The sequence below is a fragment of the Phoca vitulina genome, unplaced genomic scaffold (assembly GCF_004348235.1).
Source record: "Phoca vitulina isolate PV1807 unplaced genomic scaffold, GSC_HSeal_1.0 scaffold93, whole genome shotgun sequence".
In the NCBI taxonomy this organism is placed as follows: domain Eukaryota; kingdom Metazoa; phylum Chordata; class Mammalia; order Carnivora; family Phocidae; genus Phoca; species Phoca vitulina.
The window spans coordinates 838,807-853,428 of NW_022589796.1; the positions used below are offsets into that span (position 1 = coordinate 838,807).

Consider the following 14,622-nt stretch of genomic DNA (forward strand, 5'->3'; position numbering starts at 1 on the left):
CTCTTACTACTTTATTATTCATATTAATACTAGCTTATAAAATGAATGGACAACGTGATGTTTAATTTAACTGACAGCTCACCTTAAGTGTAAGAGAGAATTCAGTTACAGTTGTACGGTACCCATACTCAATTATAGTGTTTCTCAACAGCATTTTCATACACTTTCTGCCTTAATTGCTGAGTAACCTTTAAGATTAAATGATTGACTCCGTTGACATTGCTGCAAGTTCTTTAGTGACTTTGCATTATAGCTTCTTCACAGACACGTTTGTAACTATCCATGGAAAAGGGCGATAAGATCCCCTGGGAATGAATACGGCCCCAGTACTAGAAATCAGCATCAGACACATTCATGACTTTAACACAGTTTGAATTCTAGAAGTCATCAACAGATTCTTCAAGGCATTTTTTTTAGAGAAATGCCTTGGGATGCTCACTTCAATGGTATTATCATATCACATGCTAACCTAATAAGACTTTGTGTCGAGAATGAGTGCCTCTGAGCAGAATCTCTGTCCAGTGACTGCTGTCTGTCAGGTTGTTGAGGGGGCAAGACTCTATCATTCAACTTGCAACAAACTTATTGCTTTAACATGTTCTTCCATGATGCTAACACAGGTGGGTCCACAATTAAGGGTCTTTAGAGCACATTCCAAACCAGAATTTGGCATAAAACTGCAACTTATTTCCCTGGAATTTTTCAGCCTTTCATCAAGATTCTCCCATAGGGACTCTCAGAGGGTCTCCATAGTTCCTCAAGTATAACTATTAGAAGATAAATTAGCTAAAAGACTTAACGAAGTCTCACATTGCCTTCAAATATCAGGTATCTGGATGGAATAAGAAAAGGTTTGATTGATACCATCCTTTTCAAATAACGATGCAAAGATTTGGTGTTTACTCAAAACAAAGACACTGAAATCTGAGAGTCGGGTTATTCCAAAACTAAAGAGCATCCAGACTTTCTATAGAGAATGAATTTTCTATTATCTTGTTCGTCCTCACAAGGAACTGTCACCATCCTGCTTTGTCACCTCCTTGAAAAGCTACTCCATAGGAAGGGACATAGCAGCATGGGTCTTCTCCGGGACGGAAAAAGTTACATCTGAGGGCATGCTCGAGCTTTTCAAGGAACACATGCAGACTTGTCTTAAAATCGCTGCTGTGTCTGAAACAGAGTGTCAGCTGGTGTGAGGTATGAATTGCTAACTTCTAAAGAACAGTGTCGTTTATGGAATGGCTGGAGGGGTTAGAACACAGAGGGTGACCAGAGGGTTACCGGTGTACCTCCCATTCCTGGTATAGGACCTGGCACACCGTAGAGGCTTATGTAGTGAATGAATGAAGGCTTCCCTGCAGGTCCCCCTCAATTCATTTTGTCTTAAATCCAAAGACTCTTGAATTCAGTCTCTTAAGGGTACACCAGTATGTTAACTATACTGGAATCTTTTGTTTATATTCAGTACCAATGTCTTTCCCATTTCAGATGCCAATTTACATTCTACCAACTCCACTGGAAGTTTCTATAGGAACAGCCTCCCATAGCCCATCTCTTTTGGCTTAAAAAAATTACTCAGTTTACTGCGTAGGATCCCTAATTGGCCAGTCGTTTTAGATCTGTGGAGGTTATCTTTTCAAATGATCAAATCAAAGCATACTTATTTTAGGAAATGTAGAATAGAAGATACAGAAAATCATAGAGAACATTATCAACCATGAGCTTACCACCCAAAGACAATCAGTCTTGTCATTTTGGTGTACAGTCATCCAGCAGGTAGACTTACCATGAACCTGATGGAATCAGGCAAATAATTAATTTTCATACTGAATTTTATGTTTCTAACTTGTACTGTTGTTCTTAAAGAGGTCCCTCAAAACTGTGTAAGCTTCAGACCATACAAAACCTGGACCCATCACTGCCATCGGGGGAAATCGAGTTCCTTTCTGTTTTGTAGTACGCTTTATCACTTAACAAAATACAGTTTTTCTCGTATTCTTCTAGAATTGCTTTTAATAACAGTGGTAGTGTTCAGTCAATAGATTTATTAAGTGAATTGATTTATTAAATGAATCCCCTAATGTTGGGATTCCCCCATACTGTTCTTAGAGATGATGCTCTATTGAGCATCCTCATCACTATATCTTTGTGCATAAATGTGTAGAAATGGAATTACTGGCTCAAACCGTATGTGTAATTTGGAGGGCTTTTGACATATATTAACAAGTAGCCCTTTAGAGAAGTGGTGTCAGTTTATTTTCCCCAACAGTGGTATGTGAGAAAATTCATTTTCCTGACCCTTGTCAGCATTGTTTATTGTATTGTAAAGACCTCTGCCAATTTGATGAGTATAAGAAGGTATCTTAATATTTTAATACATGTGTTTTTCTTAGTAAGTTGAAGAGTGAGTTTCCTACCAGAAGGTACTATAAGAGCTCTTAATATTTTTAAGGCATTAGCCATTTGCAGTAGTCGTAATGCAAATATTGATCTGCATTACCTTAAGTTGTATTTGGGGAAACTGAGGAATTTAAGTCATTTGGAATTGTCACCATCACCTACCTGTGGAAAATGCCATTTAGGGGAGGTGGTAGAAGGCATGCCAGAAGGCAAGCACACATCTTAGCTTGGCCACATTACAGGGAGAATTGAATTCTTTTCGGCTAAAAGATACGTGAGCATCTACTTTGTGGCTGACATTCTACTATCTTCCCATCTGATGAATACAGCTAATCATACTGTGGAATTAAAAACTATGCTTGAAATTTCAGGAAAACACAATGTGAGTACTTAATGCAAGAAAAATTAATTCCTCAATTCATAGTGGAAAAGTGATGGAGGAGTGGTGGGGGAAAAGAGCTCAGAGGAGGTCGTGTGCGTGCCAAGCAAGCTGGTGGAGAGATCACCCAAGGTGATGGCACAGCGTGCAGCGTTAAGTGTGCCTGCTAAGTTCACAGGGCAGTAGGATTCCCAGAACAACTCTAGTGCCATGGGAATGTGGCATGGTTTGGGATAATAAGGCAGGAATAGGAGACAGGTCCATTCAGGCTGGTATAACAAATTAACTAGACTGAGTATCTTTTTTTTTTTTAAGGATTTATTTATTTATTTTAAAGTGAGAGAGAAAGAGAGCACGGATGGGGGGAGGGGCAGAGGGAGAGAGAGGCAGACTCCCCACTGATTGTGGAGCCCGATGCGGGGCTCCATCTCAGGAACCTGAGATCATGACCTGAGCTGAAATCAAGAGTCGGACACTTAAACGACTGAGCCACCCAGGCACCCCACCTTAGCCTGAGTATCTTAAAGCCATTTATTTCTCACAGTTCCAAAGGCTGGGAAGTTCAAGACCAAGGCATCAGCAAATCTGGTGTCTGGGAGGTTGACTTCATGGTTTGCAGATGGCGGTTTTCACTTTGTTTCCCCACATGGCAGAGAGCAGAGAGAGAAAACAAACTGTCTTGTGTCTCTTCTTAGAAGGGCACTAATCCCATCATAGTGCCCCACCCTCATGACTGAATTACCTCCCAGAGGCCCCACTTCCGAAAACCAACCTAGGGGGTTAGGATTTTAACATAAGAATTAGGGGAGGGGGAGGGACACACAGACATTCAGTCCAAGCCAGGTGACAGTGTGAAAATTCTTGCACACCATATCAAGTAAAGAATATTTGAGAAGATGTCCCACGTTCTGGAACTGATTCTGAGATCCAAAAGATTCTGAGGATGTGTCGCACAAGCGTGACCTGCCAAGTGTACTTTTTTGGTAAAATGTGACCAAGAGGTCTTGGTGAAAAATCCACATTGCCTGTGCAGGGCCATTGAGGTGGAAGAATTGTTGAATATTCTGGCTTCTCAGAGGGGCTCCAAGTGTCCTGAGGTTCATTTCAACACTCTGCTGCTTCCAGAGCTCTGTGCCTTCCCCACCCCCCCACTCCCCTCAGCGTGTGGATTGTTTCTAACCATGTGTCCGCATTTAAGCCAACTTAAAGACGGGCATCTTTTTTCCAAGCTGCCCCGCTGTCGTGCTTCAACATCTTCAAAGCAGACGGTCAGGCAAAAAGTGTGAGGACAGCTAAGAGCGTCCAGAAAGGGAGGTTGGAGGAGATGGATGTGGCTCAGTGCAGGATTTCAGAGGCCACAGGCTTCAAGGGAGAGACCCTCGGTTCTGTGCATGGACAGAATGAGATATATAAGCTAGTTAGCGATCTACTAGCTTTTACTTTAGGCAAGTTACTTGGACCTTCTGAGCTTTGTTTTCCCTCTCTGTGAAATGGGGCCATAATACCGACCTGACAGGAGATGCCGTGGTGATTAATGAAACCCATGCATACCCTTTCTGACACATAGCAGACATTATAAATGCATTTCCCTGTCCCCTTCCCTTCTTCATAAAAAAGGAGTGTATGAGCCAAAGTCCTCCAGACTTCCCCTGTAATCTGGAGCAGGCTGCACCACTCAGAGCTAGGAAAGAATGCCACAGCGAACTGAATCTCATCACTGAGCCAATAAACCGCCATCATATATTAAGAGATTTCCTTCTGAGTTTAAGCATTTCTAAATACCTCTCCAGAATTGAGAAAGCAAACTGAAGCAAGTGTAGAAAGACTGTTCTCCTCTGTTCTAAAGGCATCTTTCCCATCTTCTCTGGATTTTCATCATCTGTAACTGGACTTGTGTGCCCAGCAGGCATCTGTACCAGCCAGACCCCGAGGTAACCGTCACTTCAGCCCTTTTTTTTTTTTCTTTTCACTCAGAGCCTACAAATTCTATTTCAAGCACACGCATGCAAAGAAGGCAGATGCAGGAATGAAACCCAGGCCCTTTGGGTGAATGAGGCTGTGATATTTGGCGGTAGTGAGGCCATAAGTGGCCCATCGGCAGGGGCCTCGCCCAGGCGTGGTCGGGGCCCAGACCTCAAGAGTGGTTTGGGCCGTTAGCTGTGGCATCGCCAGTCACGTGGGACAGTCCCCGCACCTCCCATTTGGGGCAAAAACTGGCAAGATCTGTGATCAGACAGACCTGAAAGGATTTTTCTGAAGTCTGAGGAATGTGTAACAGTGTGGATATTTTGAAAAACTAGCTCCCTGAAGAAGCTGAGGATCCGAATTTCCTCCGAGGGGAAATTTAGCTGCTTATGCTCAGTGCAAAAGGACGACTCCACAATCAGAGAAAGACATGTATCATACGACCTCACAGATACGAGGAATTCTTAATCTCAGGAAACAAACTGAGGGTTGCTGGAGTGGTGGGGGGTGGGAGGGATAGGGCAGCTGGGTGATAGACATCGGGGAGGGTATGTGCTATGGTGAGCGCTGTGAATTGTGCAGGACTGTTGAATCACAGACCTGTACCTCTGAAACAAATAATACATTATATATTAAAAAAAAAGAAGATAGCAGGAAGGGAAAAATGAAGGGGGGGAATTGGAGGGGGCGATGAACCATGAGAGACTATGGACCCTGAGAAACAAACTGAGGGTTCTAGAGGAGAGGGGGGTGGGGGGATGGGTTAGCCTGGTGATGGGTATTAAAGAGGGCACGTACTGCATGGAGCGCTGGGTGTTATACGCAAACAATGAATCATGGAACACTACATCAAAAACTAATGATGTAATGTATGGTGATTAACATAACATAATAAAAAAAAAGAAAAGAAAAAAAAAAGGACAACTCCAATCAAGGAAACAGCCACTTCAGAAAGTATTTCTAATGTGTATACAAATCAGGAACAGGATTACGAGGCTGTATCAAGTAGCTTGGATAGACCCCAAATGAACACTCCTTTTGGCTGACTGATAAATCATTCATTCTTTCATTCACTCAACAAACATTTATTGAGAACCCTGCTGTGTAACAAGTAGTATCTACAGGTGCTCAGGGTACTGTAGTTGAACAACAACAACAAAAAAGTTAAAAAAAAAAAAATCCCTGACCTCATGAAGCTTACAGCCTAAAGGAAGAAAGTGATGATAAGCAATAGCAAGAGTTAAAATGTGAATTATAGTATATGCGAAAAATGCTGAGGAATAGAAATGAAACAAGAGTGGGGGGTATGAAGTATTTGGAAGAATGGGTGCTGAAATTTTGACAAAGGTAGTGAGGGAAGGCCTCGCTGAGAAGCCGACTTTCATAAATACCTGAAGGATGGTCTGGATGGATATAGATGTAGATCAAAAATATTGCCGTCTGGATTTTCGAAGCTATTTCTCATTGTCTTCTGGTTTCTGGGTTGCTGTTGAGAAAACTCATGCCTTTCTGGCTCCCACTCCTTTGTTTGTGACTTTTCTGCCCGACCTTTTGGGAACTTGGAGGATCTTCTGTTCTCCCCGCTGCCATCTGGATGCCTCAGTGACCAGCCTGATTATGTTGTGCATTTTGTAAACTTTTTCAGTCTCTGATCTTAGGCCCTTCAGTTTGGGGGGAAATTTTTTTTATAATGCTTTTTGTAAATCTTCTGTTTTTCCTGATCTCTTTTACCCAAATTCCCAATAGTAATACTTGGGTTACTCTGAAACAATTCTCTGAAATTGTTTTTCTTATTGTTTTTCACTCTCTCCTGTCTTTTTGCTCCACTTTCTCAGATTTCATCAACTTTTTCTTCCTCCCTGAATTTTTTTTCTAGTTAAGTAAACTCTATGCCCAACCCCAAGATCAAGAGTCACATGCTCTACCAACTGAGCCAGCCAGGCACCCCTCTTCCTTCCTGAATTTTTAATTCCTGCTCTCACGATTCCCAGAGCTTGCTCTTGCTCTCCAAGTGTTCCCCTTTTCTTGGACTCTCTCATCATTTCTGAGTTTCTGTTTTCTGTTTATTTTGGTGTCTCATGTTAGTGACTTGAATGAAATGTCAGTTAATTCTGGGTAGTCTGCAAATGTGTGAGTGAGGCATGGTCATACTCACTGGAAGCTTTCATATATGGGTTGGGCCACTTCACAATGAGGATCAAACAGAACTTGAACATTACCCTCAACAATCTATTGGTCCTTTCTCACAGGCCAGTCAGCTTTCCTAGAGGGGTTCCTCCAGTTTCTTGACTGAGGGCCACCCCTTTGCAAACATTCTGTGAGAAGGCACCTCACCCACCCTGCCCTGTGCCTGGTGAGCCAGAATCTAGTCTGTTTGGTTCTACCTCTTTGGTCTTCTGTGGATGTGGAGAGTCAGTTGGCTGAGTGGGATAGAAAGCTTCGGACAGGTTGCAGCCCCATTAGAAAAGAAGGTTCAATCAGGCCTCATGGTTTCCACTCAGTCTGCATTGCTCCCCTCAGAGGGATCTGGTGTCTTGCTTCTGGAGCTTCCCTAGCCCTGCATGTTTTATCTGGAGTTCTCCCCTTGAAGACTCAGGTGTCGGCCTTTTCTTGTCTGGTACTGTTTCCTCTTTCATTCCTTTAATTCTTTGATTTATGCTTTTTTATTCTTCATTGTCACTTTAATGGAATTTCAGGAGGAGATAGAGACAAATTTATTACATAAATTGCCTTATTGTAACCAGAAGTCATATTCTATTCTTTTTTGAGTCTCTCCTCCCAAAGCTTACTCTAGTGATACTAGTCTGTTTTCAGCAGATTCTCACAAGAAGTGGATTCGAATTAAATGTCAGGATCTTTGATACCCTGTTTCAGTTATACATTTTTGAATAACAAGTGACCGTAAACATAGTGAATTAGATCAACACTTACTGGCTTTATTCTGTAATTGGGGCAGGGCTTGGAAGGAGACATCACATTTTGGTTCCATGTGATGGCAGCTGGGGCAGGTCACCTGAAGCTGGGGGTTCTCCTCCCAAGGTGGCTCACCCACATGACTGGCCAGTGGTGCTGGCTATAGAATGGAAGCTTAGTGGGGGCCGTCAGTCAGGGCTTTCATTCTTCTTCATGTGGCCTCCTCATGTGGCTCAGATGGACTCACAGAAGCTTGGTTCTGTGAGGGAGCATCCAAGACCACACATCAAGAGGTCACGGTCTAGGGTGCAAGCACTTACCAAGCCTCCATTTTGCATCTTACTTGCTGATGTCTCATTGATCAAAACAAGTCACATGGCCAACCCCAGAGTCAATGTGGGAAGGGACTACACTCCCTAGGGGCATGGATACTAGGTGGTATGGTTCATTGGAAGCCGTATACCCCCCGGAACTCTAAAATTCTACAATGCTGTGCTTCTGTTTTTCTTTATGTAACTGACTTGTTCCGTTTTCTTTCTGAAACATTGCGGTGTCAGATTCTTTTCTTGTAGATAGTTTCATTTGGTATAAACATTCAATAAATATGTATTAGAGCCACAGAAATATTGTAGCCTTTCCACTTAAAACATCTCTGAATGGACGATAAAGACTTAAACTATATAGCTTACCCATCGCTATAATGATTGTGTTGTTAGCTAATGAAAAACATGGGCAAAAGCACCCTATGGGGTCAAATTCCTAAATATACGTTTCAAGGGAATAAAGTATTGTCTTTTGCTTTACGCTACCAGAGGTTAGCTTCTTGTCCTTTTGGTTTTAAAATAGTTGGAAATTAGCCTCTTTAACACCTGCCTGGACTCCAAAAAATAAAAGTGAGTATTCATGTGATAACCAGAAAGTGCATTCCTTGGAAATTCCAAACAAACATCTCTTGTTACACGCTTTCCAAGCTTGTCCTGACCATTGCTGCTTATGTTAAGACAGAAGTGGCTAAGCTTTTGCTGCGTGTTGCATGAGTCTTGATCTGGGACTGATAACTGTGTTCATTTTGCGTGCAGGGGTTCTCTATCTCCAGTATGGAGATGAAACCAAGCAGCTCAGGATGCCGAATGAAATCACAAGTGCAGACACAATCCGTGCTCTCTTTGTAAGTGCCTTTCCACAGCAGCTCACCATGAAAATGCTAGAATCGCCCAGTGTCGCCATTTACATCAAAGATGAAAGCAGAAATGTCTATTATGAGCTAAATGATGTAAGGTAGGTAGTTATGTCGTGTGTGTGTGTCCACCATACTGCATTTAGCATTGCTACAGTGTGTACTGAGTCCTCATCTCTCCATGTCCCCAACAAAGGAAGCACAGCTGTCTATTACCCTGATTGGCAGGCTTATCTCACCCAGGTGTGAATTCATGATCTGTTTTTCTATAATCCATTTACAAGGTCTGGTTTACAAAAATGAGGACAGACTTCTCCCACATAGATCTTTGCTTATTACCTCTGAGAAGAATATAAGAAGTAACCAATCCACTGTTTAAGAGTTGGGGAAACTGAGGCACCCAGAAGGTGGTGACGAGACTTGATCAACATCATAAGGCCATGTTTGTGACTGGAACTTTCCCAGCTCCTTCTCAAGTGCTTTTTCCCTCAGAGACTGTGAACGTGTTAGGTAGTGATCCCACTGGGCCATTATTTACACCAACAGGTTAGAGTAGAAGCAGGGAACCCTATGCTGTTGTCCATAAGAGAAGAGGCTGAGAAGCATTCTCCGTCTCCAAGTTTTCCTTAAATAGCTGGCCTTACCAAAAAATCTCACTTTCTAGGTGGGCTTTCTCTGGGGCCCCTAGGAGAATATACCCTCTTATGAGGCCAGGTGGATTCATGCTACTGCAGGGGGCACAGAAATAAAAGCATCTGTATCCACCATGATGGTGTTGTGTCTAGAGCAGACGGGACCCATCCGATCTCTCCCAGCCAAACAGCCTGACAAACCAGACTTGAATTAGCACAAACAAGGCGTCGCTAGTATAGCTCCTAGACATTTTAGAACTTAAAAAAGTATTGAGTGACTAATTCAGCCCTTTCATTTTATGGGACCAGAAACTCAGATGCATAAAAGTTAAGGGACTTATTCAAGACCCCACAGCTACTTCATTTCCAAGTGCAGCCCCAGACCTGACTGTCCACATCCTTTTGTGAAGAGTGTTTTTTTTTATCCCCTCAAAACGTTCCCGCCCAACTGATCTGGTCCACGACTTGGACTTTGGGATCCCTTCCCCATGGGGAGAGCAGGATGCCCTGTTTCTTCATTAGGAAATTAACAGAAACCACTTTTAAACAGTATGCCTCCAGTGCATAACAAATGTGAACTGATAAATACCTCACAATGATCGCAAATGACATATTTAGGCGTGTGCCAAGCTATACGAGTAATTTAGGGCTTTCGTAGTTTGACGCGTGCCCTAAGGAACAGGTGCTACCTTTAAAAAGCGTGTTTAAATATTCATGGGTATCAGAAAATTCGTGTTTGTTTTTTGAAATAAATTATTAATCAGCCTGTCACTAAAAAAAAAAAAAAAAAGAATGGAATTTACAGAGCATGAACTTAAACATGAAGTCATCACATTGTGTATCTAAAGAGTATGTTTGTGGTCATATAGCCCCATGTAGTGTTTTCACATGGGCATGCTGTTTTACAGCATCTTCTTGAATTTCCATGTTTTGCAGTGAGAGGACTGGAGAGAAATGGTAATAATAAATCCGTATGAAACTACATAAAGCGACTTTTGATTTTGGAGCTCAAGCCTGATGAGGTTATTAGGAACAATTGGACCCCACTGTCTTGCAGCCCATGCAAACATTTTTACTTACTTATTTTTTTCATGCAAGCATTTTTAAATTGTATAGAGTCATGATTTTCTAGAGCCTTTCCCAAACCTCAAAGCGTTACTGCTAGGGCTCCCTTCACGAGTTCTTCCCGAGTGTCACGAGGAAGTTGCAGAGAGAGAAATGGGAGGGAGGACAAAGGGGAAAAGGTGCCCCCAACTTTCGAACTGAGATGATTCTCCTTGATGCAAAGTCAGTTGATAAAACAGATGAAAATAGTGCTTGAGAGAAGACAGGATCCTTTCTTTCAACATCAATAATTTTCAGTTAATATGTTTACGTTTGTGAAAGTCGTTTTTTAAAATCTAATTTAAAATGTTTAATGGGAAAGTCATTGATTTATAAGTTTGTCGCTAATTTTACTTTTCAGTATTTTGATTTACCTATAAAAATGGATCTAAAAATATTTAAGTGGATAAAGTGTTTTATTTGGTGATGAATATAATGTTTATGCTAGGTGATCCTATGTCTGTCTTTTCCAAAGAATTCTTCTGTCTCTTTGCTTAATGCATAAAATGTCTCAGTTATATTTTATATGAATGGTAGAATAAATTCTCACCAACAACATTATATAGATTCTCTCTCTCCCCTCCAAAAATGGACCATGTAGATTGTCACTGAAGACAATGGCTTCAATATTCTGAGCCAGAGACAAATTTCCTTTCACATCCAGTGTTTTTGAAGTGAGAGTGTATTGGTTAAACATTTAACTATTTCGTCACTGGGTTGGGTTCTTCGTATTTTCCTTAGGGAAATGCTACGGAGCGTTCAGGTTAAAATTCCGTGTTGTAAATGTTGCCATGGTAAATGCAATCTGGGCCTTTACTGTTGGTTCATCTTGGATGAGCCTGTTTCTAAATTAATCATAAACCAACTTCATGTATTTTAAATACCTTTAGAATCACACTAAGTTTTGTTCACTGCTCAAGTAAGGTTTTCATTTGGTTCATATTGTCACTTGTAACCCGCCCCCCCCCAAAGCCACGGCGGGGGCTGGGGGGGTCCCTTTAGTGAATCCCCATGTCCTCACCTTCTGTGAGCTCTTGCCTTCATAGTAAGCTAGCCCCTTTAATAACAAGGGCTGCATGCTCCCCCCTTACGCCGGCTCGTAACGAGCTACTTGAAGTCTGGAGCAGCCCTGCAAGCTTGGGCTAGTCATTGCTTCAAAGCCATTACTGACAGATACTTAAAGAAGGGAAGCAAGACTAGTCCAAGAATCCTCCACTCCATTTAAAACAAAACATAACCCAGTAATCCCAGAGATTGCGATCAGCCCACAGAACGTGTGGCTGCACCTGGAGGAAAGGAATGCATCTCCCTGCACACACGTCCCCGAGCTCCGCGCGCCGGCCTTGGAAGGACGCAGTGTAGACGGGGCTGAAAGTGCGTGGGGTGGCCCTTCTACTGATGAAAGCTGAATGTGGAGGGAGAAGGACTTCGTAGACATTCCTGTGCTCTTAAATAATTCTAAGGTAGGCTCTGAGCAAGATGTGGGGCTTCTGTCCTTTGTTGCGGTATGACTGACTCCCGGGCTCTAAATGCCGGGCTCAGAAGGAGAAACAGACAAGCAGAAGACTCGATCTGCTGCTATTCCTTCTAAACACTCTGCACGTCCAGTCAGCCCACTTGTATGTAGATGAGTATTTTTAATAGCCACTGTGGAAGGAGAAAAAAGGCATTGTAAAGATGCTAGTTTTGATCTTGGTGGTACTTTTTTTTTCTTCCTGGACTGCAAATAACATTTTCTGTTCCTTGCCGAAAGTGTTTGAAGGAAAAACCATTTTCCTTTGTGTGCATTCATGAGATAAGCAGAAAACCAGGTGTTTGGGCAAAGTAAACTATTAAATATTTAAATATTAACCAAATCTCTTTGAACGTCGTGTAAGGATTGGAGCTTTATTGTCCCTGAAAGTGTTAGCTTTCCTTGCTCAGATCTTGAAAGAAAGTCCACGCTAACCGATATTTGTGGGTGGAGGACTGCAGGGAAAGACGAATACTTTCCTGAGGAACAAAAACGGGCAAGAAAAGCTGGAGTCACTTTTCTCCTTTTCTTTATTTATTTTTGCCCATTTTATGGTGAAAGAACTTTTTGCCCAGTTGACTGTAGACAACAGTTGGATTGTCTGTTGGTGTCTTTTACCTGATTCTGCAGGGCAGGCAAAAGAAATGGCCAAAGTAAGGCTCCTTTCATCTGCCATAGTCATTGATGTTTTTGATTCCAGGAACATTCAGGACAGATCGCTCCTCAAAGTGTACAACAAGGACCCCGCACATGCATTCAACCACACACCGAAAACTGTGAACGGAGACATGAGGGTAAGTGTTCCTGTTCTATTTTTAATTGTATTCGATAGGTCAGGCCATCCGTTTTTCTGGCACGGTCTCCTGATAGAGTCACACCCCACCACCGGGTTTCAAGGCTTCTCACCGCTCATCTTGTCTGATGACTCATGATTTGTGCCTTTGTAAAGAAATCAGATTTCCCGGATATTTGGGGCAGATGGGCTGAAATAGGGCCTGATGCATCCTCATTTATCTCTAAGCATGGAGTTGAGTTGTGTCCTCACTCCAAGGGGATCCTGAAAATCTTTTTCCTAAAAGCATCCTTGGTCCATATGCATTAACTTATTCAGAGGATCTCTTGCTATTTTTTCTGTAATGAAAACAAAACTAACTTACAAACACCAACAACAAAATCCCCATGTACAATTCCATGTAGAATCTATTAATATTCTTACATCAGCTCTTCCAAGCAAGCCCTAGCATTCTCACTAAATTATTCACCTTCTTTTTTTTTTTTTTTTTAAAGATTTTTATTTATTTATTGAGAGAGAGAATGATAGAGAGAGAGCATGAGAGGGAGGAGGGTCAGAGGGAGAAGCAGACTCCCTGCTGAGCAGGGAGTCCGATGCGGGACTCGATCCCAGGACTCCAGGATCATGACCTGAGCTGAAGGCAGTCGCTTAACCAACTGAGCCACCCAGGCGCCCCCTAAATTATTCACCTTCTAATTCACGACCGTTGTATTAAATATTATCAAACCTTATCTGAATCCCATCGAAGGCATTGTCCAAAATCTGCACGATGTGGCAGCTGAAATTCTCTAGATTTAGATCATCTCTGAAGATTATCCAAACATTCAAAGCACCCAGGGGTGTTTTGAAGAGAAAAGAACAGGGAAACAGAAAAGACAGATTTTTAAAGTCATATTAAGGCAGGTTTGCTAAAAAGGGGACTGAGTTTCTAACAATAGTGCTATTCCTCTCCAGCTGTACCTCCTCCCCACCACACACACAAATTTAGACGATGCTGCACCATTTTATAACCATCCTTTCTGAGGACTAGCACTCTGCTGGATGCTGGAGTTTAACTAGGAGAAAAGTAAAAGAATAGGTCTTCTTGCTAAAGAAGCCCAGGCATTGCCTATCCTAGCATCGTAGTTGCATTCCCGAGATGAGGTTGTCTCTGCCTCCCGGACAGAATGTATCGGTTTGCTATTGCTGTTGTAACAAATTAATACACGTTTCCTGGCTTACAATGACACAGACTTACTGTCTTAACAGTTCTAAAGGTCAGAAGTCCCACATGGTCCTCAGTGGGCTGTAAACTCAGGGGGTCAGCAGCAGAACATCAGCTTTCCTTTCTGGAAGCTCTAGAGAGAATGTTTCCTTTTTTTTCCCCCAGCTTCGAGAGATCACGCAGATCCCTTGCCTTGCGGTCCCCTCTTTCCATCTTCAGACTCAGCCAAATAGCATCTCTCTCACCCAGCTTCCATTATCACATCTCTAACCCTCCCTCTTCCACATTTAAGGACATTTGTGATTATGCTGGGCCCACCCAGTGCCCCAGAATAATCTCCTTATCTTAAGGTCAACTGATTAGCAACCTTAATCCCCCTTCCTTGTGTAGTCAGAGGTTCGGTGGATTAGGAAGCAGACATCTTTGGGGGACCATTGTTCTGCCTACCCTACACGGTGTGTGAGTTTAGGACCAAGAGGCCAGGAGGTCTGATAGAAAGTGCTGGAAGAATTTCTAGGGAATTCTAGACTGGAATATGAGTG

At 42.4% G+C, this 14,622-nt stretch overlaps 1 protein-coding gene across 11 annotated transcripts in view; it reads left to right on the plus strand.

The window, feature by feature from the left end:
• KIAA1217 (KIAA1217 ortholog) overlaps nt 1-14,622 on the plus strand; it is a 421,915-nt gene that overhangs the window by 317,312 nt on the left and 89,981 nt on the right. For all 11 annotated transcript variants that reach the window (XM_032396666.1, XM_032396667.1, XM_032396665.1 and 8 more), the window contains 2 exons: nt 8,737-8,935; nt 12,784-12,877. In XM_032396666.1, coding sequence (XP_032252557.1) covers nt 8,737-8,935; nt 12,784-12,877 — 293 coding nt within the window. The remainder of the gene's footprint in view (nt 1-8,736; nt 8,936-12,783; nt 12,878-14,622) is intronic.